Consider the following 27,009-nt stretch of genomic DNA (forward strand, 5'->3'; position numbering starts at 1 on the left):
TAGGGGTGACTGACGGGTTCATATGTGCAGTGATGATGTAGATATAGTGAACCTATATCTAAGTAAGGGGTGCATGCACCACCTTACACAGGTTGCAGTAGCAGACCTGTCATGTCGGTTTGAGTGGTCTCTCAGGGGTGGCACAATACATACTGCAGCCCCTGGGAGGCCTCTGGGGTACCTATGCCCTAGGTACATAGTATGCCACATACTAGGGACTTATAAGGATACCCCAGAATCCAATCTGGAGTGTACTTAAAGTACATGCAATCAATTTAGGGGGAAAGCATATAAACTGGGGTCCTGATTAGCAGGATCCCAGCCAGACTAGTCGAAAACCAGCAAAACACCAGGAAAAAAGTGGGGGTAACCATGCAGTCAGATTCCACCTTCCTACAATGCAGAGCGGTCTTCCTGATTGGAGAATGAAGACTTTATTATGTAGTATGAGATCATCTTCATTTTTATCAATAGTTTAACCAACTTTGGAATTCCTCCCACTCCTCCCTCTGGGCGGCCTGTGAAGGCTTAGGGTGGTTGACTGTTTCACTGGTCTCAGACACAAATGGAATATTCTCTGAATGATTTACAATCTCCAACTGCTAAAGGTAAACATGGCCATTCATTTTAATTATTGGTTATAATGATAACTTTCATTCAAATAACCTTAAACTTCATAGAGCCCTAAAAAGAACCCCTAAAGATCCTGTCAACATGAGACAATGTCAAGCAGTTTATAAAAGCATCTTGAAGTATAGGAAAAAGATAATTGTAGAATGGGCATGGGACAACTTGCATTTGTCCAGCCAGAAGAGGAACGTCCATTCTTCTGGAAGATGATGAATTGTCATTTTTTCCCTCACTTGTTGGGTACCTTTCTTCAACTTCAGCCTGACTCATGGTTTTCACATTTTTAGCCATTTCATGTTTTCTTGCAGAATTACACTCTTCTAGTTAATGTTATCATCCTTTCCCACTAATCAACCATTGATTTTTAAGCTGTTAGAGGTGAGTGAAGAATAATTTACTTACCTTTGGTAATGCCTTATTTGGTAGAGACACTATCTAGCCTCAGATTCCTTATCATAGAATTCTCCCCAGGTGTCACCATGGGTCTGGAAATTATTTTGCAAGTAGTACCCTCTGCTTGCCAGTAGATGCCGTTGTTCGGCTTTGCGTGGTGTCGGAGCTGAAAGTGATGTGTATGCTTCCTATGTAGGCTCACCCCAGCATGCTGTTGTCAGTTTCTTTTCATAGCTTTCTACGCCAGAAGGGCGGAGCCACGAGGAGTACTGACCACTGGTGTGTGAAAATTAGAGCCCTGAAAGGGGGAACAAGCCCCACGTCTATAAATCTGATCGCAGAGCAGGGAGGATGGGTGGGTCGGAAAGTAAGTAACTTGTTCATCTGTCAGAGACTTCTAGCCACAGATTCCTAACCTAAGAATAGATACCAAAGCAATACTTCCCCGAGAGGAGGGCCTGTGAAACAAGTTCACATTATTAACTCCTGAAGGATCGAGCGGGTGAAGTGCCTGTCCATACGGACCGAACTGTCCAGGCAGTAGTGTCTGGTAAACGTGTGCAGTGATGCCCACGTTGCTACCTGGCAGATGTCCAGGACTCCGCATGCTAATGCAGTGGTGCAGCTTTGGATCTGGTGGAATGAGCACACGGGAAACAGCCTTTAAAATTTAGGCATTATCACACAATGCCTTTACCACACAAATAATTACCACGCATATGCCTTTACCACACATGGTAAGTATAGTTAAGCTAAGTATATGTGTGTGCAGTGTGTATATGTATATACATATATTTATACGGATGGGTGGGTGGATGGATGGATGGATAGATTGGTTTGGTATGGGGATAGTGTGAGCTCAGGGTTATAAGCGTTGTTTTAGGTTTTAGGGGTGGGTAAGAGTATCGGGTAGTAAGGGTGTTTTTAGGGTTAAGGAGGTGATAGCGATATAGGGTGGTAAGCGTATTTTAGGGTTATGGGGTAGGTAAGGGTATAAGGTTATAAGGGATTTTTTTAGGGTTATGGGATGGGCAGGGGTATAGGGTGATAGGGTTTAGGGGTGGGGAAGGCTAATGGGCTGCAAGGGTATTTTTAGGGTTATGGGGTGGGTATGGGTATAGGATTTTAAGGGTATTTTAGGGTTTACGGGTGGGTAAGGGATATTTTAGCGTTTAGGGATAGTTAGGGGTATAGGGTGGTATGGGTATTTTTAAGGATTGGGGTGGGTAGGGGCATGGGATGGTAAGGGTATTTTTAGGGATTAGGGGTGGGTAAGGGCATGGGGTGGTAAGGGTGTTTTTAGGGTTTAGGGTTGTAAGAGTATTATGTTGTACATGTGTTTTTAGGGTTATGGGGTTGGTAGGGGTGGGAAGGGTGTTTTTAGGGTTTAAGGGTGGGTAAAGGTATTGGGTGATAACGATATTTTTAGGGGTTTGGGGTTGGTAGGGGCATAGGGTGGTAAATGTATTTTTCAGGGTTTATGGGTGGGTAGGCTGGTAGGGGTAATTAGTAAAGGGAGGTTGTGGTGGTTCTCCCAATAAAAAATACACTAGTTTATTTAAAAAAATGTGTGGGGGACTTGGTGGGTCTCCCCTCCTGCCCCCCCAAAAAATACTATGACACCCAAATGCTCTCTTTTGTGGTAGTGTGAGCGAGCAGGTAGCCATATTAGAGGATAGTGCTAAGCATTTATTAAACACACAAAATGTAGTTAATGAGACAACACTCAATAAAGCAATCCAACACCAACTCATAAAAATAACGTGCAATTTTATATAAATTTAGATACTAACCCCCAGATTCATCTAGGCCACATTCTGCGAATTCCAAATTGCGATAATTACCGAATCGCAATTTAGAATTCGCAGAATGGGATTCATGAAAAAATGCCATAAAAAAAGGCAAATCGCAATCGTTCGCAATTGCGATTTTGCCAAAATCGCATAAAATTCGCAGAATCGGCCGTTTCCCATGTTGAAATTGTGATCTCGCAATTACCGAAATCGCAAATTGCGATCTCGCAAGGGAAGTCGCATTCCGAGCACAATGATGACATCACACCCTGGAAGTAGGCAGTTTCCTCCCTCATTCTGATCACTGAGCCTGAAAGTGGAAGCAGCACTGGCCAGAGCTCCACTACAGACCACCTGCAGCAGCACTCCAGGAGACAAACAACCTTAGAAAATGTCCCAGGAAGCAGCAGGGAGCAGTGAGCCGGCCAGAAAAAGGAAAATTAAATTTTCCGAGCAGGAACTTGAGTTCTTAATAGAGGGAGTCACAAAGGACTATGACCGCCTGTTCGGTAAGGATTCCCGGAGGGTGCCTGAGGCGGACAAGAGGCGCATTTGGCTGTGCATCTGCGCAAAGGTCAATGCAGTGGGAGTGACCCAGAGCTCCATTGACGAACTTAAAAAGAGGTGGCATGACCTCAGAGGGCGTGCAAAAGAACGCATCGCAGAGAGGTTGGGGGAGCGTGTTGCGACCGGAGGAGGAGAGCCCACTGTTGCACCAAACACCCCACTGGAGGACCTTGTGGAGGACACCCTGAATCCAGAAGCATGCGTGGGGGTTACCCGGCTGGACTCATCCTGACCCACCCAACAATCCCAAGGTAAGTGCCATGCGACTGCGACCCTCTCCCCTAACAATGGCCATGACCCCAGAGCTACCCATTAGTCAACCCCAGTAATGCAGGCCATGCACACCAGAAATGCCCAATTGCATTGTGGGACTCGTAGTGTGACCACATTTACCAGATAGCCCCACACACCCAGACCTGTCAAGTGAGAGTCATTCCTAAAGCCAGTCAGGGAATGCAAGCCTGCATGCATGTAGCAACCTCCCATGTGCAAGAAATATGTCATTAATCATGGTCCCATTTACATCACAAGTGGCACTGAACAACCCAGCACCGACAGTGATGAGAACCCCGAGGACACCGAGGGAGAGGGCCATCCTTCCCCTCAACCCGGACAATCGCAGTCCGCAGCAGTACCACCACCACCCCATGTGGACAGGGCCACCCTGCAGCCACAGGTGCGGCACAACCACCCCATGTAACACCCATGGCAGTGGCACATGCCACAGCAGCAGCAGCCAGGAAGCAGACAAGGCGCACAGCCACTGTGCGATCACAGTCCAGCGGACTGGTGAGGGAGCAGCGCGACGTACCAACACGCGCTGGCAGGGGGGTACATGTCCCGGATCCTGGCCTGTCCATCGAACGTCGGATGCTCAGAGTCCACCAGAAGCGGGCACGTCACTTGGCAGCCATCCATCTGCAGCTGCACAAGACTGCGCGTAATGTGGGCCAGCTCACGGATAGCATGCAACTCATGACCGCAGCTGTCCGTGAAAACAGCCAGGTCCTGCTGTCCCAGCAGGATGTCACCCACCGCCGCCAGCTGCTGTCCCGCCTGTCAGCTTACACAAGATCAAATCATATAATTGGAAATGCCACCTCCCAACTATCGCGTCGCTCCCTAGCGATGCAGATCCAGATGGTGCAATGTTGCCAGGACGTCGCTAGGGCACTTGAGCAAGTCATCACGGCAGTGCATAGTCTGCAGGCGACTGACCATGGCCATGCAAGTGGGGGGATGATGCGAGGGAGGGCAATTCCAGCCACAGCAGCCTGTCCTTGCCGCTGGTGTCGGTACCCCGCCGCAGCACCAGGCCCACTGCAGCTTCACGGCCTAATACTGAAGTGGAGGAAGTAGAAAGGCGACTGTGTGCGTCCACCCGGAGGCGCCACTGACTCATTGGACTGTACCAGCAGGGCCATGCTGATGATACAAGCATGCCCTCTTCACAAACATCGGGATGTATGAGTGAATACTGCTCTCATGTAATATCAAAAAATATATCTACATTATTGTGAAAAAAACAATAAGATTTAATAATTACAAGTTAATCTGACTCATGTCATTATTTCATTTGTCATGCATGAGTGAAGTGTTGGATGAGGGGAGTGGGTGCACTAGAAACAGTTCATTGTGATTTGGTTGCGGCGCCTGTGTCCTTCAGCAGGATTCTCCCCGCGTGCATGGGGCACATGTACAGGTGGGCGGTTGTCCCCTTCCGACTCACTGCCAGAGATCTCTACAGGTATCCTCCACTTAGTAGCAATGTTGTGGAGTATTGCACACACGGCCACGATGCAGCAGCAGACTTCAGGCTGGTATTTGAGTGCCCCACCAGTCTTGTGTAGTATGCGGAATCGGATCTTCAAAAGCCCAAATGTCCGCTCTATGCAATTTCTTGTGCGGATGTGTGCAGCATTGTAACTCCGTTGCTGTGGTTTGGCAGGGTTGAGGTATGGGGTGAGGAGGTAGTCACGGAGACCGTAGGCGCCGTCACCTGAATGAAAGGAGCAGAGGGCGAGAGCCTGTTATGCGCAGCTACATGGTTGAAATGTACTATTTGTTGGCATGTGTACTCACCTAGAAGGTGTCCTTCACCAAAGTCTCCCCTGGCCAGTCGTGTGTGCATGCCGCTGTGCCGGAATATGAAGGAGTCATGTGTGCTCCCCGGGTATTGTGCCACTATGTCCGTGATGATTGTCTTAGCGTTGCACACCATCTGGATATTCAGTGAGTGGTAGGACTTGCAGTTCCGGTACATGTATTCTGTTTCTGCAGGTGGGCAGATGTGGATGTGGGTACAGTCAATGCATCCAATTACATGGGGGAATTGCGCTATGTTGCAAAAATCTAGCTTGGTTTGATTAAAGTCCTGTTGGGTGGTTGGGAATGTGATATAATGGTGTAGCCGGGTCAGCATGGCCTCCAGGAAACTCCTTAGGCAGCGGGACATGGTGCTCTGGGAGATCCCCTCTGCAACGGCAACTATCCTCTGGAAGCTTCCGGAGGCCAGGAGGTGCAGGCTGCACAAGACCTGGACATGGGTGGGCACGGCATTGGTCCTCCTCGTTGGGTGCTGCATCAGGGGGTCAATGTCCCGGATGAGCTTTGTAATCATTGCCCCATTCAGCTGGTACTTTGAGTAGATTTCCTCCTCAGTTTGGCCCAGGAGTGTGATCCGCTGGCGGAAAATTCGCTCCTGGATCCTGCGTCTGTTCCTTGCTGCAGCCTGGAGCCTTAGCCGCCTGACCACCATGTAGAGTCCTGGCATTGTGAATGTCATCATGCTCCTACTGTGTCTTCTTAAGTGTGTTTGGTCAGGCCCGCACCTGTGGCTAGTTTGTGATTTTTTTTTTGTTGATTTTTTTTTTTACTTCATGGTCACCACCTGGTTTGGGTTCTCCTTAAATTGCGCCTCGCAAATAGCAATTTTGTGGTTTTTCGCTAATTGCGATTTTTCATGAATTTGGTTTGCGAATATTTAGCAAATTCGCAAATGGAATCGCAGAATCATTGGAGTCTCGCTAATTCCGATTTGCTAAGGGGGTTCCACATACATTCTGCGATTTTATTTGCGATTACGCTAAATCGATTTTGCGATTTCGCAAAATGGTCATTTTTCTTTTCATGAATTGCGGTTCTTTGAATTGCGTTCGCAATAGCTAATTCGCAGCTATTGCGATCGCAATTTTGGTTGATGAATCTGGCTGTAAGGTCTTTGGAATCGGATAAGTACTTTTCAAGGCATTAATTTTTTCAGCTTTCAAGAATGGACACAGTACAATTGCTGGATCAGTAATATTATTCTATGGAGGAAAACATGTATTGCATTCAGGCACTTGACTCACAAGACTGTTCTTCAGAACCTAAGGTGAGTATGAGACAAGGTACAAGGCCACACCAACAGGTCACCTAAAGGGGCTCTGCAGCATACGGGTGCAGATGTGTGTCACGGCGCCGGGTGTCCCATTCACTTCAATGGGAGAACTGTCTGGTTACAAAGAGGCTGCAAGCTGCAACTGGGGTAAAAGTCTAGGGTAACCCAACAGGAGGGCTCGATCCTTGAGCACACAGGGACACTGTTGGTCCACTTCTTCTCGAGCTGTGGGGATCAGGTGCAGAGGTGTCTTTTGGCATCTGATTTGGTGCAGGAGATTCTCGCGGTTGGAGGGGGCCTGCAGAAAGAGGCTGCAGGCGGCGACTGGAAGTCAAGTCTGGGCAAACCCAAGCGTGGGCTTAGCCCTTGTGGGTCTGGGCACCCCATTGGCACCATCACCTCCCTTGGACTTGGGCCCTGGAACGCGGGTGCATGGGTGCTTTGGTCACAGACTCATGTCTTGATCTTTGTTTTGCAGAATAGGGTCAAACAGGACAGCTGGGCCACTCACGAAGTCCCTCGATGTGCAGGTCAGTCTTCTTTGGTGTTGGTGCCCGGACTGGACACAACAAGCCTTGGCTGCTTCAAAGGATCCGATACCCGGGCATTGGTCCTGTGTGGCTCCAGTTGGTCCTGGTGTCCTCCTACTCGGTGGGGAGACAGATCTGACCTTTAGGAGCACATGGTCCTCTTTCTGGGGAGCGGCTATATTGGGCTGGCCGGTGAGCCGCACCTCAGTGGACCGCAACTTGCATCTTTGGTGTCTGCGGCTGCAGGGGAGTAGCTCTTCTCCTGCTAGGGAGTTTCTTCATACAATTGGCGAAGCACTGCCAGTCCTCCGGGTTTCTTGTAGACTGCACAGCGGCAGAACGGGTATGTTTCTTTCACGATTGTTGGGGGCAGCAGTCAGGCTGACAGGGTTGGACCGAAGTCAGTCGTTGGTTCTCAAGCCAGGACTCTTTTTTTGTCCACTCCTTCTCTTAATGCACCTGAATCTGAAGTCCCCCTACAAGACAACTTCCTGTGGAAAGTGGGCATCACCCTGTCCCAGAATTCCTATTCCACCACACAAAATATAGTGGAATTTCTAAAGATGTGTTCATGTCAGACTTGGTCTCCCTAGAAGTATACCCAACCTGGTTGTGCAACACGTCTCCTCCATAGCTAATTTTCCCACCTGTCCATGTGCCATAGGGCTCTGGACAAAGGGGTGTGTCTTCCTCTCCTGTGAGAAAAGCCAGATTTGCATTTCAAAGGTGGTGTGCTCTTTTGAAGCTCAAGGCCTTGTAATGTTAATTTACCAGCCTTTCTTGGGGGAGGTGGTGATAACACCTCTCTCCAGAGCAGGCATTCTTTCTCTCCTCTGATGGGGGTCTCTCACCTCCTAGGGGTTCAGAAACTCGTCTGTGGCAGCAACTGGACTGAAACAGGTGTTTGGCAAGACACACAGGAGTGTGTCATGTTGTATTTTTACTCATGGTTTGCACCTTGTCACGCAGCCTGCAATGGCAGTCTGTGTGGAATTTGTATGTTATGTTATGTTATGTTATGTTAAGCTCATTTATTAAGCGCACAGATGCTCCAGCGAAGGAGCGTCCTGGCGCCCGACAAGGTAGCAACACAACACAACTGGACAGAACAGAGCAGGGAAAATTTAAGGAAACAAAAAAGTTTTTACTGCTCGACGGAAAGAAAGCAGATCCCTAAGGGCGCGAATCGCCGGGGGAAGGGAGTTCCACAACACTGCGGCGTGAACTTGAAAAGAGCGGCCGCCTGCCCTGCAACGCTTAAAGCGGGGGACGACCGCAAGTTCTAGGTCGGAAGATCTTAAAGCCCGGACCGGAACATAGCGGGACAGAAGATTGGAAAGGATCATAGCAGGGGATCCCTTGAGAATTTTGTAGGCTACACAGAGGGTCTTGAACTGGATCCTTTGCGCAATCGGAAGCCAATGCAGCGTACGCAAGGTGTTAACAATTGGGCAAGATCTGGGTAGTCCCACAACAGCTCTCGCTGCGGCATTCTGGATGCGCTGCAGGCGGGTGATTTCCGATTGATTTAATCCCGCTAGAAGGGAACTGGCGTAATCAAGCCTAGAGATCACGGTTGCTTGAATCACAAGTTGCCTGATGGTGGCATCAATTTTTTTTAGTACAGGCCGTAGTCCACGCAAAATGCCAAAGCAGCAGGCCGCCGTGCGCTTGGTATGGCAGACAAAGGTGAGAGTTGGATCGAGCCATACCCCAAGGTTTTTTAACTCAGCGACCGGGGTTGGCGTAAGACCCAGATCCGACGGCCACCACCTGTCTCCCCAGAGTTCCGTTTGTTTGCCAAAGATCATGACCTCCGTCTTGCTTGCGTTCAGCTGGAGACAGTTGGAGGTCATCCAGCTGGCGACCGCCCAAAGTCCTTTCTGGAATCTGGGGGCATCCACATCCGCATCCCCGCTGATCGTGACCGCTAACTGGGTGTCATCGGCATATGACACCATGGTCATACCCCAATGCCTGACCACCTCAGCCAGCGGTCTCACGTATAGATTGAATAACGTGGGACTCAGCGAGGAGCCCTGGGGGACCCCCAGATCCAGAGGATGGAGTTTGGACTGATAAGGCGGGACGGCTACGCAAAAGGAGCGGTTGGCTAGAAAAGAACGGAACCACTGGAGAGCAAGGCCAGTGACACCAGCTTCCTCCAGACGAAGCAGAAGGATAGGGTGGGACACGGTGTCAAAGGTGGGTCTCTTAAGCTGGCATCAGATATACTGCAGCCCTTAGGAACCCGCATTAGTACCCCTGTCCTACCTACCTGGAGCACCATTTACTAGGGACTTAGAGGGGTGCTAAAGTCCTTTGCCAATTGAAGCACAATTAGACTTTATCTAGTTTTTGGGAAGGAGCACTGGCACTGTGGTATGGTTACTAGGCCTCAGTGCACTGTCAGAGTCATAAACCTGCATCTAATAGCTAAAAAGGTAGTAAAAAATATGTGTGTGGGGGTGGGGGGGTCACTGCAACAAAAACCAAGTTCCCTACATGCACACCATGCCACAAAGTTGCTCCAACGGCAAACGTATACCAACTTTGCAGAGGGGCGCACGACTGTCAGGATGCCAGACTTTGGGCGGAAGGTCGAAAGCGGTCAACTGTCGTCTCTCAATCTCCACACAATGGGAAGGAGGGGTGACAGGTTTTGGTGGAGAACCCTCCCCTACTGTTATGACAGAGGATCCTCCCAGAGGGGCAACCTGATCAGAGGACTATGACCATAATCAACAGCTCAGAACACCAGACTCTCCAAGCCCAGTCCGGAGCTACAAGATTCACTTCGGCCTGGTCATTCCTGATCTTCTTGAGAATTCTGGCCATGAGTGGTATGGGTGGAAAGGCGTCCAGGAGGTCTCAGCTCCACTCGAGATGGAAAGCGTCTCTGAGCGAGAGCCACCTTGGAAACTCCAACTGCAAAACTATGGACATTCCGTTTTCTTAGAGATGGCGTACAGATCCAACCAAGATTTCCCCACTGCTGAAAAAAAAAACATGCACCACCTCCAGATGGAGACGCCAGTCATGATCAGCTAGGCATCTTTGGCTGAGTTTGTCCACTCTGGCATTCAGAGATCCTGCCAGCCGTTGAACCACCAGAGAAAAGCTCTGACATTCCAGCCATGTCCTGAGACGCAGCCTCTTCACAAAGGGTCCACGACTCCACCTCGCCTGTTTGTTGCATTACCACATGGCAGTGGTTTTGTCCGTGAACTCCTGCACTAGCCTTCTCTTAATGGAGAGCAGAAAGCCTTTCAATGCCGTCGGATCGCTCACAGCTCCAACAGACGCCTTTGATTTCCACCTCTGCCAGATGGCCGCTTCAGCCCAGGAGTGACGCATCTGTCACTACAGTCAGCTCTGGTTGGGGAAGGGAAGGCGGGGGAAGACAGTGGCAGTGTCCTACTCCGCTTGCTGGCTACTGGATGAGCTGGTAAAAATTACACTGGAATCAGAAGAGCGTTGCTGATTAATAGCGCGTTTTAAACATTCTTTTTTATAAAATCCTTTGTGCACAATTTTAGCGAGTGTGCTACATGTAAATTGTTTAATACCATTTTAAAACCTATCCGGAGTGCTGGTCTCGATTCCTGTGCCTGCCCGCCTCGGTCCGACTCGGTAAATCTTTACCGTTGTGCGGAGGGCGGACAGGTGAGGGCCAGGCACTTCCGGGAGCGTTCAGCGCTCTAGTGCTCAACTGGGGGCTACTTAGCCATCGCCTCACAGGAAGCGCGCAGCGATTGCGCGCAGCCTCTTCTCAGCCGAAGACCAGCCAAAGAGCTGCCCGTCTGCGCCCGTCCGCGACAGGACGGGGCGACGGGGCGGTAATTCTACATCATGCCGCCTCTCGGCGCTCCCAAGCATATCAGGTATGATTCTAGATTCCTGACTTCACTGAGGCAACTCTCTGCTCCATGTTTTGCAGTGGATAACAGACCCTGTTTCAATGGCCCGTTCTCCTGCAAAAAATGTCATTACACCTCAATGTATTCTAACAACTCTTACGAATCTTGGAAATCATTTAATGACTTACAATGTATTCTTATGAATGTTCGTTCAATGCCTAAACACCAAACTGAGATCTGGGACCTATTACATTCTTTGTCCCCAGATCTATGTTTCATTACTGAAACCTGGTTAAAACCCCATACGGTGTCTGCCATTACTTTGGGAGTACCTATGGGATACAAACTTCACCACTCGGACCGCCCCGATAAAATTGGCGGTGGTGTCGCTATAATTTATAAAGAGTTTATTAAATTGGACGTTTTAGATAGACAATGTTGCAGAGATATGGAAACAATGGTATTTAGAATCATTCTCCCCAACAGAAAGACCATCAAAGGTGCACTTGTTTACCGACCACCTCTTCCATGACCCAGTTTCTCCACATCTCTTTTAGAGATACTTGGCCCTTATATGCGGGCCAATGAAGACTTTCTTCTCCTCGGAGATTTTAATATCCACACTGACCAAAGTGAATCCACAGGGACAAAAAATTTGTCGACTGATATGACAACTATCGGTCTCACACAAAAGAATCAGGGTCCAACCCACGAAGGTGGTCATTGTATCGATTTGATATATTCCAACTTCGACAACATACTGTGTCATAAACCTACTCAAGTCCACTGGTCAGATCATTTTTTATTGCAGTTCATCATTTTTAAAGTTAATAAAGGCCCCTCAAAGAACTCCCTTCCATCCACTACACGCAGACAGTGGCACAAACTTACACTGGATGCGCTAGAAAAGGCGTGGGAAAAACCCGAGATCAGAGATATTGATGAAGCAGAACAAAAGTTAACCGTGCTTCAAAAAACTCTGACGGCAGCCATTGATAAAATTGCCCCTATGAAAATATTCAGACAGTTTCCTGTGGCTAAACAGGAAAAATGGTATACCGAGGCCCTAAGGAAAGAGAAGCAAGAATGTAGAAGGATAGAGAAGAGATGGAGGAAATCACACTCTGAGGATAATAAAAAGGCACATCGTGCAGCCCAAGCCAATTACTACAAACACATCAAGGCTGCTCGCAAAAATAACATTGCTCAACAGCTCATGGAAGCCGATAACTCTCCCAGAGAACTGTTTAGGATTCTTGAAACTTTTGTAAAACCTATGGCATGTATAGGCCCAGACGACTTCTCACAAAGTCTATGTGAAGAAGTGTCATCTTACTTTGAAAACAAAATAGAATCCATCTATGGAAAAATCCTAGTATCGCAACCAAACAGCGATTCCCAAAATGCCTCCTCCCTCAATGAGAATATAAACCTTACCTTAACTACATTCCCTCCTATCAATATTGAAGAGCTAGATACAATAATGACCCAAGTTAAATCTGGATCTCCGGATGACCTTATTCCTGCCAAAATCTTAACCCCTCTCCGTACCCTAATAGCCCCCTACATTCAGGATATTATCAACCAGTCTCTTAAAGAGGGAAAAGTACCAATTGAATGGAAAAGAGCAGTGGTGAACCCAATCCGCAAGAATGCGGCCCTCCCATGGACGGAGCTTTCCAACCTCCGTCCTATCTCCCTTCTACCTTATTACAGCAAGATGGCCGAGAAACATGTCAACGCACACCTGTCCAACTACATCGAGGCAGCGGGCGGCCTAGACCACTCACAATCTGGTTTTAGGCCCAACCATAGCACCGAATCAGCCCTTCTGTCAGTGACAGATAACATCAGAATGTCACTTGACAGAGGGAGCTCAGTGATTTTGGTGCTATTGGATTTGTCCGCTGCCTTCGACACGGTGTCGCACGAAGTTCTTCTCGGCCGTCTGAAGGGAGTTGGAGTAGAAGGGACCGCCCTTGCGTGGCTGGGAAGCTTCCTTGAAGACAGACAACAAGGTGTCAAATTAGGCTCCTATAAATCTGTCTGCAGGAAGCTCACCAAGGGGGTGCCACAGGGCTCATGTTTAAGCCCCACGTTATTCAACGTATATGTGGCCCCCCTGGCAGAGATTATCAGATCTCATGGGTTCTCACCAATCTCTTACGCTGACGACACTCAGCTGCTTTTCCCCTTTCACACAATTACACCTGCAGTCATGCAATCTTTCCGAGACGGTATGAGAGCGGTGGCAGGTTGGATGGCCCAGAACTTCCTCCAATGCAACGTGACCAAAACTGAGGTCATTTGTTTGGTGGGGCCACCCTGCTCTGGTCCCCGGAATGGTGGCCACCTGAGCTTGGACCTGTCCCAGCGCCTAAACAAACCATCAAAAACCTGGGGGTACGCCTAGACCAAACTCTGATTATGAAAGATCACGTCAGTCAGGTTGCGGGAACGTGCTTCCGTACAATTGGTCTTCTACGGCGTATCTTCCCTTTCCTACCAAACATCCATAGGAAGACGCTGGTTCAGGCACTAGTCCTTGGACGGGTGGACTATTGTAATAGCCTACTCATTTCCGCCAACCAGGAACAACTTCGCAGACTGCAGGTGGTACAGAACACCGCGGCAAGACTTACCCTGAATGCTCCCCCCCGTACCCCTTCCCGTCCCCTTCTCTCCCACCTTCACTGGCTCCCAGTGCAACAGCGGGTTCAGTTTAAACTCTGCTGCATCATGCATAAATGTATCTACGGGTCGGGTCCCAAATATCTGAAGGATATCTTCCTTCCCTACTCTCCTGGACGCACTCTACGCTCTAGCAACACTATGTTGCTATATGTACCTAAAGTAAACAGAGCAAGACAGGGTGGCCGTGCCCCCTCCCTTAAAGGCCCAGTGCTGTGGAATTCCCTCCCCCTCCAGCTAAGACAAACTCCCAACCTTCTCAATTTCAGGAAGAAACTGAAAACGTACCTATTCATACAGGATTAACTTAGCTTCCCCTCTACCTTTTCCGATTCATAGCTTTTTGTTTTTTGTTTAACTCAACCAGAAGCCACGCGCGGAGATACCCCTTCGGGGCTGATTCACGCGCGATACAAGACTATAAATAAATAAATAAATAAATAAAAAGGGAGAGGGGTCTGACCAAATCGCAGTTTGCTAACCAACACTACAGTTATTTTGCAGTGCACGTCGAGAACTGGACTGTGTTGGAGAGAATCCCCCCTGATACTGTGCCCAATGGAACTGCATGTTCCACTGCAGAGCCAGCATATGCCAGCAGCGATGCGTCAAATTCAGGATGCAAGAGGCCATGAGGCCCAGCAGCATCAGTCAGTCTCACCGAAATCCAGTATAGAGGCGGTACCATCATTATCATAGCCTGAATATCCTGGGCTCGCCGTTCGGGAGGATAAGCCCAACACTGCACAGTGCCCAGAACAGCTCCAGTGAAAGAGGTCTGAGAAGGGGTCAGGTGTGACTTTGGCACGCAGAAAGTGAATCCCAGCAAGTACAGGGAGTCTGCTGTTGTCTGGAGGTGGGAGACAAATGCCTGGGATGAACCCGACTTCAATAGCCAGTCGTCGAGATAGGGGGAAGACTGGCATCCCTGATATCAGCAGATGAGCTGCAATCACCGCTATTACCTTGGTAAACACCCGAAGGACTCTAGTAAGGTGAAAGGAGAGTACGTGAACTGAAAATACTCGTGGCCTACCATGAACTGCAGGTAACGTTTGTGGGCAGACACGTCTAACAAAACCATCTAGTCCCCCGGGGCTAGGCCAGACAGTGCTTGAGATTCTGAATTCCTCCTTTTTCAGGAAGAGGTTGAGAGGGCACAGGTCTAGGGTAGGACAAAGGCCTCTGTCCTTCTTGGACACCAGAAAGTAGTGGCAATAACAACCTCAACCTACTTCTGATGATGGCATTCTTGGCCATGACATGTGGTCCTCCGTCAGCCTGCCGCAAGTAGGTGGCATGGATGTGGGGTATGGGGGGTAGTAACAAAGTGGAGGTAGTAGCCCCTTTGGGCAATATGCAGAACTCAGAGGTCATAGGTTATCGATCTCCAGTGGTACAGGTGATGGCATATCATGTCTCCCACTGGAAGCCCATGATAGGCGGAGGGCAAACTAAAGAGGTTTGGAGGCTGCAGCTGCCGGTGGAATGGGAGGTTATGGGGTTGGCCTGACCTTTGGGCTACCTGGCCCACAGGGTCTGTGGGTGCCACATGCTTGGCCACGCAAAGGCTGAGAAGCTTGTGTGCCATGGTGGCAGGGCAGTAGAGACATGGCTGGAAGCCCCTTCCGTGGCCACGAAAGGAGCGAAAAGTGGAGTGGGGTTTGCGAGGGGCCATGGAAAACCCTAAAGACATGACCATAGCTCTGCTGTCCTTGAGGTGCTCTAGTGCCGATTCCGTCTGGTCTCCTAAGAGATGGGAGTCATCAATCGGCATTCTCATGAGTGAGGGCCGGATATTCCCCGAAAAGCCAGTGGTTCGCAACCAGGCGCGGTGCCTAAGGGCCCCTCGACAATGGAAACGCTCTGCCGAGTGAGTCAGTCGTATCCAGCCCACAGCATATGCCGAACTGAGCTGCACCCCTCCCGCCGGCAATAACTTAGAAGAGTGTGGCTCGGGCCTTCTCTGAGACCATAGGCAGTACCTCCCCAACCAAGTCCCAGAGGGAGTATCAGGACAAAAGACAAGCGGTGTTTACAGACCGCAATGCCATACTGGTGGAAGAAAAAAATCTTTCCCAAGTTATCAAATCTCTTGGATTCCCGGTCAGCTAGAATGGTAGGGAATGCAGCAGGATTTAGTTTGCAAGTGAAGGCTTGGACCACCAAGCTCCGTGGGCGGGGTACTGGGTGAGAAAGTTGGGGTCCCCTGGGGCGGGGCAATGGCGGTGTGCAATTTTCCTATTCACATGAGCCCCTGTGAAGGGCTTGGATCACGGATTCTTTTCGATTAGATGGGCATCTTACATTTCCATGTCTTAATTATTTCCCAAAATTAGGCATAGAATATTTTACTCCTGGTTGCATTAACAAAAAAGATACCACATGAGCCAAGTACTAATTTGAACATTTTCAGAGCTTGCGAAGGAAGTCCGCTCAGCATACTCGTGACATTCCTCTACATGCGGTTGTTTGGGGGGTTTTATTGAAGTTTAAATAAGATGTACGATACAATATCGGCAATGCTAAATTTTAAGGATGCCAGTTTTATTTACTTAATTTCTTTTAATAGGGGCATGGTTGAAGGCTGACTCATGAGTTCTACACTCAACAAAATACCGGGGTCTATAACAGAAAAGAAACTAGAAACGCGAGGCTAGTAAAAGTGTAAAAACTGATATGGTGCAACAAAAATGGTGTAAGCAACGTGGTTAAAACTAACACCAAAACAGACGTCAATCTTTATTCTTGCCTGTTTGGGTCAGGATTAAAAAAGTGAATGAACTTGCCATTGGATCCCCCTGTGGAACACGAGGAAGAAGTGTAGGTGGCGGTGCCATATGGGCCTGCAACTGTGCCATGTCTGTCACGCTACGTACAAGTGCTGCCGAGTTTCTATCAGCACGTGCATAGGGCTAGGGAGGGATAAGGGGCGGGTAGTGGGGTTGTTGGGCACTGGGAGTTAGTGGGGTAGGGGCGGGGGTCACTTTTCTTGGTTTACTCCTAACTATTGATTAATTATAGCTGTTACAATGTATACTGTACTATGATACTTGGTGGTGCTCTCCTGACTGTGGGGAACCACTTCTCTTACTCTGCTCAACTAAATCAATAAATTTTGTTGTGAAAAAAAAAAAAGAAAGTGAATGAACAGGAAAGCAGCCGATTGACCCTGCCTCTTTTCTCATGGTCAACATGTCCCTGCCAATAGAACCCTTACCTGAAGTGTAAGGGCATTTGTCAGGAACTTGAAAAAATGTACTTCTGCTTAAATGTGACAAAACCAAGTATTGTATAGAATGGAAAAAAAAATACAAAACCATGATAAAGTGGTCACCAAAAATGGATCGTGAGATCCACTTTCCAAGGGCCTGTAGGACGATATAAACATGGTCAAGTAGACATCTATGTTAAGGACAGAGTGTTAGTAACACCTATCAGATCACAGTGCCATCAACAACCCAAGTGTGGAACACAAATTCAAACAGTATGGAGTCCAACTAGAATCCAGCAGTAACACCCGATAGAAAATGACATCTTACCCGCAAAAGTCGGGTGTCGCATCACAACTCGAGATACCGTGGCGATGGGCTCAGGGTGCACACTATCAAAAAGACAAAATATGACGTATGTATAACATGGCATTATAGAAAAGACTCTACAGTGCCTAAAGGTGTGCACCCTGAGTCAGAGTATCTCGAGTTGTGACGCAACACCCAACAGAAAAACGAATTCATAACCGGATGCTCAGATTTTGTCAATAGGAAGCGCCAGCCTCAAACCTTTCCCATCCGGGGGTAAAACATAGCGATGTGCAGTAAGCTCTATGATTTTTTTTTTACTACGGGATTCCAGGGCAGAAGAAACCGCCCTTTCCATGGATGCAACAGTGGTATCTCCCAGTGATTCTTGTATGGGAAGGAGCATCTGCTCTCCCTCCACCCCTTCCCAAAACACCTGCCATGGCTGTTCAGGCAATATCTATCTAGCTATCTAGCTATCTATCAGATATAAACATGGTTACTAGGCCTCCTTTTAAATTGACCAGCTTGTAGCCAATCATTTTAACCATGTGGATCATTCACTATCAGATTTGAAGATTTTCCCCGTGGAACATGTCTCAAAGGAAGAACTACTGGACTCCAGGGAAAACTTCTGGATGTACCGTTTAAAATCATTGCATCCAGATGGACTGAACATTACTGACAATACAACCCGATTACTGCATATCTCAAGAACTCTCCGGACTGCATTGATTCCACATTCCAAATGGAATCTTCACTCATGATGCTTTTTGAAAATTCAGCTGTGTCATCTGTGCAGCCACTGAGCTTACCATCTTGAAATTACCTGAGGAAGGCGGAAGCTGAAACATTGTAGTGGAAATATATTTTTGTTCTTTGGTGAATCTATCTGTTTGAGTCACTTCTTTCTTGGATATCTATCTATCTATCTATATAAAAATGAAGAACAGTGAAGACAGCACTGTAGCCTGTATTCAGGCAGGAATTGGCTGAACCAATGATTGTTTTATGGTTACAGTTCTTGCCCCGTAGGTGGCAAACAGGCGATTCAGGGAATGTTCCTCTGACTATGCCGGAACAGAGTGGTAAAATGCTCTGTGAAACACCACTTATCTGTAGCCAAGAAAAAAGGTACTAACCCTGTTAGACTACCTCGCACGCTCGTTAACAAAGTCTTTCCTTCCCTAACGTACGGAAGGAGAAGTCAACGAACCGCGCTGAGGCAACTGCCCAAGAAAGTGAGAGGGGTGCATCCCCATCGTTGTTTAGGACGCACGCCCTTCCACGCCCCTAGAGAGCCCAGCCGCACACCACGTGGCCCGCAGCAAGCAAGTGACGCGTCAAGAAAGCCAAAGCGCCATCTGATGAGGAGACGTGCCGCCTCCTAGTAGCCCGGCTGCACACGGGGGTCCTCGACCTGGCGGTACAGAGGCCTCGCAGTCGCCTGCACCCCCTAATGGTGGGCTCACCGTACCGCACAATCGAAGGGGAATCCCTCAGCGAGGGATGAGCACGCATTGGTAGAAAGGCCAGAGAGAATTATACACATAGAAGTATTTCAGTATTTGAAAGCGCTCAGTTTAAACCAATATATATATATATATATATATATATATATATATATATATATATATATATATATATATATATATATATATATATATATATATATATATATATATATATATATCAATGCTCGAAGGTGTCCACCTTTGAGTAGCACGCGAACAGCAGCTTGGTTTATGTATAGGTGAGGACGGGGATCCACTCGTAGACGCCGCTCCGTACGGGATCTGCCCGACGCGTTTCGAAGCTCCATATGCTTCTCTTCAGGGGCTTTAACGGAAGCGGTGTGCGCGACCGCCGACCCACTTCCACATTTTATACATAGCACACCCACCGATGGGAGGCTCAAATGAGACTGTGCATTCTGGGAAGTGTGGTCCGGGAAGCACACAATCAAGTCCTGTATGGACTCCACAAGTGGGCCCGTCCTCGATTCCAAGTACGACTGCTGCTTCACTTTCGTGACCCCCAGGGTACCGGGGTGGTGCATACTCCGCGGCTGGACGGCCGCGTATAAATCAATGCTCGAAGGTGTCCACCTTTGAGTAGCACGCGAACAGCAGCTTGGTTTATGTATAGGTGAGGACGGGGATCCACTCGTAGACGCCGGCTCCGTACGGGATCTGCCCGACGCGTTTCGAAGCTCCAAATGCTTCTCTTCAGGGGCTTTAACGGAAGCGGTGTGCGCGACCGCCCACCCACTTCCACATTTTATACATAGCACACCCACCGATGGGAGGCTCAAATGAGACTGTGCATTCTGGGAAGTGTGGTCCGGGAAGCACACAATCAAGTCCTGTATGGACTCCACAAGTGGGCCCGTCCTCGATTCCAAGTACGACTGCTGCTTCACTTTCGTGACCCCCAGGGTACCGGGGTGGTGCATACTCCGCGGTTGGACGGCCGCGTATAAATCAATGCTCGAAGGTGTCCACCTTTGAGTAGCACGCGAACAGCAGCTTGGTTTATGTATAGGTGAGGACGGGGATCCACTCGTAGACGCCGCTCCGTACGGGATCTGCCCGACGCGTTTCGAAGCTCCATATGCTTCTCTTCAGGGGCTTTAACGGAAGCGGTGTGCGCGACCGCCGACCCACTTCCACATTTTATACATAGCACACCCACCGATGGGAGGCTCAAATGAGACTGTGCATTCTGGGAAGTGTGGTCCGGGAAGCACACAATCAAGTCCTGTATGGACTCCACAAGTGGGCCCGTCCTCGATTCCAAGTACGACTGCTGCTTCACTTTCGTGACCCCCAGGGTACCGGGGTGGTGCATACTCCGCGGCTTGACGGCCGCGTATAAATCAATGCTCGAAGGTGTCCACCTTTGAGTAGCACGCGAACAGCAGCTTGGTTTATGTATAGGTGAGGACGGGGATCCACTCGTAGACGCCGCTCCGTACGGGATCTGCCCGACGCGTTTCGAAGCTTCTACGAGTGGGTCCCTGTCCTCACCTATACATAAACCAAGCTGCTGTTCGCGTGCTACTCAAAGGTGGACACCTTCGAGCATTGATTTATACGCGGCCGTCCAGCCGCGGAGTATGCACCACCCCGGTACCCTGGGGGTCACGAAAGTGAAGCAGCAGTCGTACTTGGAATCGAGGACGGGCCCACTTGTGGAGTCCATACAGGACTTGATTGTGTGCTTCCCGGACCACACTTCCCAGAATGCACAGTCTCATTTGAGCCTCCCATCGGTGGGTGTGTTATATATAAAATGGGGAAGTGGGTCGGCGGTTGCGCACACCGCTTCCGTTAAAGCCCCTGAAGAGAAGCATATGGAGCTTCGAAACGCGTCGGGCAGATCCCGTACGGAGCGGCGTCTACGAGTGGGTCCCCATCCTCACCTATACATAAACCAAGCTGCTGTTCGCGTGCTACTCAAAGGTGGACACCTTCGAGCATTGATATATATATATATATATATATATATATACACATACATACATATATATATATATACACATACATATATATATATATATATATATATATATATATATATATACACACACATTATATATATATATATATACATACATACCTAATCAGCAGTATTTTCTCAAAGCATATGAGCACAGTTAGTAATCATAAAAGAGAAGCACTTATCTGGCTGCTGAGCAGCAAAGAAAAAGCAAGTGCTTATCCTTGATGCTGAATATACGGGACTTACTCTAAGGTTGCTGTTGTACTGAGTGTACATCAAAGATTCATGGGATATGTAGTCTTTGAATTTAAGTGTTACTGCTAAAGGCTGTTGACTGAATAAAAGGAAAGAGCTAAGCAGAATCCTCGCATCTGTGTCCTTAATGGAATTGAAACTTTCCTTCACAATAGCTAGGAATTTTTATATTCTTAATTTATGTTTCATTATATTTAATAATCATCATTAAGTAAATCCTTAATTAATACTGAACCAAAAGAAACACAAAACTTGAATATTAACCTACCACAAACTGCTAATTTACATAATTGTATTGTACAATTAAAATGCCTTAACTTAATATTAAATCAACCTTTAGACTCAACTAAACAGTATTATGTATGTCCCACCAAAGTTCAGGGGGTATAATATCATTAATCCCAACATGCTCATGATACTTGCATTCAGAACATTTTCTGCGCAAGAAATTCTTTATTTTGCACAGTTAAAAATATTTTGGCAGAATTTCTTTTAATTTTCTCAATTAAAAGCAGTTACCCTCCTCAAAACAGGAGTGAGGCACGAACATTCCATTGAAGTGATCCACTCGAAGCACGCACCTTGTCCCTGCACAACACTTACTTGCAGTTTAGGTTTCCCAGCCTGTTCTGCGCAGCGCAATGCGTTGGTGAAGCAGCTTTCCAACTCCTCGTATTCTTGCCCTGCATCCTCCTTCACCAGCGCAATACTCAACCATGTCTTGCACTCCTAACACATTGGAAATAAATAAAGAAATTGTCAATCAATCAATTAGGTTTCTTATAAAGCGCAACTACTCACCCGTGAGGATCTTAATGCGCTGGGTGTGGGGGCGGAGGGTTGGAAGAGCCAGTTCTTGAGGTCCTTCTTGAATTGCGGCAGCGATGGTGATTGCCGGAGGTGCAGAGGCAAGAAGTTCCAGGTCTTCGCAACAAGTTAAGAGAAGGATCTTCTTCCAGCTGTGGTTTGTGGATCCGTGAAATGATGGCCAGGGCCAGTTCAGTGTATGTTCAGTAACAAGCACCTAAAATTTCACCCCAACAAACAGTGGCACCTAGGTATACCTACAGATTTTGGCACTTTCACATACCACCACCCCGAGCACTGCCAAATTCCTTATGCGTACAAACTCTATGCTTCATAGTGAATAACATCCCTAGCATGAAAACACCTCACACAGTTTATTGCTATTAAATGTGTGCTCAGAGATACTAAAACTCTCATGGAAAACAATCTGGTGTGATCTTCAAAGCTCTTTCTGTTGTAAAATACATTTCTGCTAGAAAAAAATCACCATACATGTCTGCATGCCTTAAGTCCGATTGACAAACGTGACCAGAAGTGTAATTTCTGTGCATTTTTGTAATACACACATGCAAAATGTACAAGTAAAGATAACACAAAGATTTATTTTTAACTCTCTCACCTCTAAGGGGTTGCCTCGTCGAAGCTCCAGTTCAGCTTGGTAGTGATGCAATGCTTGCTTGTAGTCCTTCAAATCCCCGAAGGTAAAGGCCAGCGAGACATGGATCACAGCTCGCTCCCGTTCTGGCTTCTTGAGAGCTTCAGCACATTTAAGCTGTAAGGACAGAAGGACTTATCAGTGTTCAAACAGTGAGGCACAGACAGGTTTAGATAACTTTAATCTACACATTATCATGAACTTTGTTCAAATTTACCCCACCTTTAAGAAGGATCTCCTATAAAAAAAAATACATTGAAATGCATCTACATCAATGTTGCTTTGTTTTGTTTGGAACATACATACTGCATAACAATATTTTATGCATCATCGGCTGCAGGCATTGCCTAGTTTCTTCTAGCAAGAAATACAAGACTACATTTAATTATGTGGCATGAGCTATATATGTTTTTCCGTATTTGGACATTAGGTTATACTGTTACCTGATATTTTGGACAGTAACGCCACTTGAGTACATCAATAAAGGCAGCTATACTGTTGAAGAAACATGTTCTTGTGAATAGAGAGTGATTAGAATCCGTTTTGCAACCAGGCGACAGCATGTTCCAAAGAGTCGAGCCTTTGCAGTAAAATATCAGTCCGCCTATGTGTCGCCCAGTGATTCAAAGAACTGCCAATACACCAAGCCCAACTGTCACCCACCTCAGACGTGTATTTAGAGACAAGCAGAATGGCTAAAGTAAGAAAAGGACTATGCGACCCAAAAATTGGATAGACGCACAAATGTTTAATCCACAGGTAGGTGGTGCAATTGGGTGAATCCTCCTGAGTGTGAAGATAACGTACAACTTCCAAAAGCGCTGGCCTCAAACCATGAGGGGCGTCTCCCACTTGCACTCAAGGAAATAGTAATTTAATATAATCACTCTTGATAAATTATTTTTTCAATTAACTTTATTGAGATTGCAAATTGATTATCAGTATTATCGGATTAGCTAATCGCCCGAAATGCATTGGGCATATGAATGTCAAACAAATAATCTAATGGGAATCATGGTTATGAAGAAATAACAAATGATAATACTTGAGAAAACAATTTATCAAGAGTGATTATATTGAGTTACTATTTCCTAGAGTGCAAGTGGGAAACCCCCCTCATGCTTTAAGGCCAGTGTTTCTTTAAATTAAAGTAAGAAAATGCAAACTTTCTATAAGTGGTGTTTTCAGAATTCTAATTTAAAATCCAATTCACCATAATTTGCGATTTTAAATTGTGATTCCAAACTTGGGGGTCCGATCTCTTCCCAATTGAAAATTACACTTATAAAATGTAATAAGGTAATCCCAATGTTATCCTATGGTTGAGATAGGCCTGGCAGTAGTGAAAAACGAATTTAGGTTTTTCACTTCAAGGACACGTAAAGCTTAAAAGTATATGTCCTGCTTTTTAAATACAATGCCCCCTACCCATGGCTGTTCAAGGCCTACCTTAGAGGCAATTTATATGCATTAAAAAGTAAGAGTTGGGCCTGGCAAGAGGATTTACTTGCCAGGTCGACATGGCAGTTAAAATAGCATACACAGGCTCAGCAATGGCAGGCCTGAGAAATGTTTAAAGGTCTACTTTAGTGGATAGCACAATCATTGCTGAAGACCCAGTACTACCATTTAATTTACAGGCCCTGGGCACAGGTAGTGCACTTTACTAAGGGCTTATAAGTAACTTAAATATGTCAATTGTAGATAAGCAAATGTTACCATGTTTTAAGAAGAGAGCGCATGCACTTTAGCACTGGTTAGCAGCAGTAAAGTGCCCAGAGTCCTAAAGCCAACAAAAACAAATTCAGCAAAAAAGGGAGGTGAGAGGTAGAAAGTCTGGGGGTTACTAGGCAGAAAGGGCCATTGGTTTAGGTTTCTCTGACCACTGTGGTTTCCCAGAGTTGGGGGGGGGGAAGTAGTCCCAGATGCCTTGAACCCCTTTTCCACTTTACCTTCCACCAACTATGGGGTGGTATCCTTAAACTGGTCCTTCAACCCAGGCTGTGTACCCTGAGGCTAAACATGTGGCAGAGGCGAGTTCTCCCTAACGCTGCCCCATCATCTGGGGTCCTGTAACCTCTGCTTGGGAGTGGTTCCCCCAGAAAACTAAACAGTTATGGCAACCTGGATGGTTGCCCCTCCCAGTTTCACTGACACTGGGGACAGCTCATTCCCCAGTAGGCAGTCTATGGGCATCTGGGGACTAACTATGACCCTCCTCTGGGTCACCTCTTCACCCCACTCCAGGGATACCAGGACCATGTTGCGGACAAGGACCTCCCCCGGGCCTACGTCGCCCTACACACCTGACCGATATACTGCTCTGGGAAACTAGCCGTTCCACAATCATGATCTGGCTTGCTCCAGTTTCCCTCAGAGGAGTGACTGGGAGCCCATTTACTTTCATATGGTGGAAGTCACAATTCCCACCCTCAGGGACCACCAACTCACCCTCTGAGTCCACCTCCCAACTGTGGGTAAGACCTGCCACTGGGAACTACTTACCTATAAGGTCACATTGAACACCCCTGTAGACGTTTCTTACGACAGAGTGCCCCTACTTATGTCCGAGCTTGGAACAATCAAAGAAGTGGGGTTGCAAATGGGGCACCTTATGCCGCCGTCTGCCAGAACCGATTTCCTGTTTCTCAGAAGGGGCATGGGGACCCTTTCCTCCTCCCCCTTACCCTGGGACCTCTCTGTGTCTCCCTTGACCTCCTCCTCACTGCTGGTGGGAGACTGAACCATCCGTCTTGGGGTCACTCCCAGTTACCTTCTGTTGGATTCTGATGCTGGAGGTCCGCCCCCTTAGCATGTTCCCTGGGAACAGTGAGCTTACTATCAACCAGGTGTTGGCGCAGATGGGAAACAAAGACTGAATGTGTATTCTTTTGCAATCAAATTAGACAGCCCCTGATAATACTTGACTTCACTGCCCTTCACCCAGCCATCCAGTGTCTTGCAAAAGGAATCCAAACAATTCACCCAGGTCTGTAAGGATAGTTTCTGATTGTCCCTGAACCTCTGCCTATACCTTTCTGGGGGTCAAGCCGGATTTCCTGATCACAGCTTGTTTCATGGGCTTGATACTTCATCCTGTCACCAACATCCAGTGCCATTAGGGTGTCCCTCCCCGCACTAGGGATGTGCCTCTACTAACTAACCCCTCCACATCCCCCAGTTCCCCTCCGAGATCTTATGCATCTGCAAAGGATCTCATCAGCCTCAAAGCAGTTAGCTTGTTGTCTCCCACCACAAGTCAGGCACCAGGCCTTTGGGAATGTGAACCATCTTGTCAGAGAAAAGATGCCACCATCACTGCTAGAGTCAGCCTGCCTGGACTTAACGTCCAACTCCTTCAGACTCTGTTCATGAGCCAACATGTTTTTTTTTACCTCTATGGCCAATTTCTTGTTCTCCTCCTCTTCCTCCTCCGCCATGGCCAGCCTTGTCTCCTCTAGGGTTTTCTCAAATGTTAATTTGGGCAGCTCCAACTTGAGCTTTCTTTCCTCCCTCCTGTTCTCTACTGCCTCTGGGGACAGGATTCTGGATGACACACTGCTCAATGGCTAGGGTAAAATCACTAATCATTTTGGGATGTTGCCCCCCTCCTCCAAAGGTAGCAGTCCCAGACACTCCTGTGAGTCTTGGTCAAGTTCTTCTTCCTCATCCTCCTCTGGGGCTACATTCAGAGCAGCGCAGGCTTCTACCCAGGCCCTCTGCACCTTTTGAAGCTCTACCTTCCTGGTGGAGCTCTTTGCAGGAAGCCAAATACCATTGCAGAAACCCTTGTGTGCTACAGTATAACCCTCTTAGGTGGCCAAGCAGAGTCCATTTTTGCATGTGCAGATGTAGAACCTCCGGTCAGAGAAATTATTTTAGGAAAACATAAAAAATGACAGAGAAATGAAAAGAGTTCAAATTGGTCTTTGGTATGGATTGGTAGTGTACACCAAATTACTGCATGGCACTGCACAAACACAAGTCCTATCCTCACCGCTGATTACCTTTGTTAAAAGTTGGGTTTCTGGTTGGCGGAGACATGCACTCTGTCCAAGCAGGAACCACAATCTCAGTAAGGGTAAGTCAGATACACAAACTAGATTAACCTGTGCTCACCCTCTGGTAGCTTGGCACAGAGAAGACAGGGTTAACTTAAGAGGCAATGTGTAAAGTATTGGTGCAACACTTCAAATAGTAAAACAGTGAAAACACCACACAAAATGTTACCACACCTAGTTAGAAAAATAGAGCTTAATTTATTGAGCAAGACAAGTCCAAATTACAGAAATCCAATAAGTATAACTGGAGTTATGACGTTTTAAAGATTAAACTAAAATGTAGTGCTTAAAAGCATTACGTGCCAACTGGGGCTATCTGGTCGCGCTAGACTGGGTCAAAGCCAAACGTTCCGGTCGACCGTG

The 27,009-nt window shown here is 47.5% G+C and overlaps 1 protein-coding gene across 2 annotated transcripts in view; it reads right to left on the bottom strand.

The window, feature by feature from the left end:
• The window catches only part of TONSL (tonsoku like, DNA repair protein), a 347,227-nt gene that overhangs the window by 141,382 nt on the left and 178,836 nt on the right, over positions 1-27,009 (bottom strand). For both annotated transcript variants that reach the window (XM_078686541.1, XM_078686542.1), the window contains 2 exons: positions 22,550-22,702; positions 21,727-21,852 (listed from right to left, as the gene is read on the bottom strand). In XM_078686541.1, coding sequence (XP_078542667.1) covers positions 21,727-21,852; positions 22,550-22,702 — 279 coding nt within the window. The remainder of the gene's footprint in view (positions 1-21,726; positions 21,853-22,549; positions 22,703-27,009) is intronic.

The sequence above is a fragment of the Lissotriton helveticus genome, chromosome 4_1 (assembly GCF_964261635.1).
Source record: "Lissotriton helveticus chromosome 4_1, aLisHel1.1, whole genome shotgun sequence".
Taxonomy (NCBI): domain Eukaryota; kingdom Metazoa; phylum Chordata; class Amphibia; order Caudata; family Salamandridae; genus Lissotriton; species Lissotriton helveticus.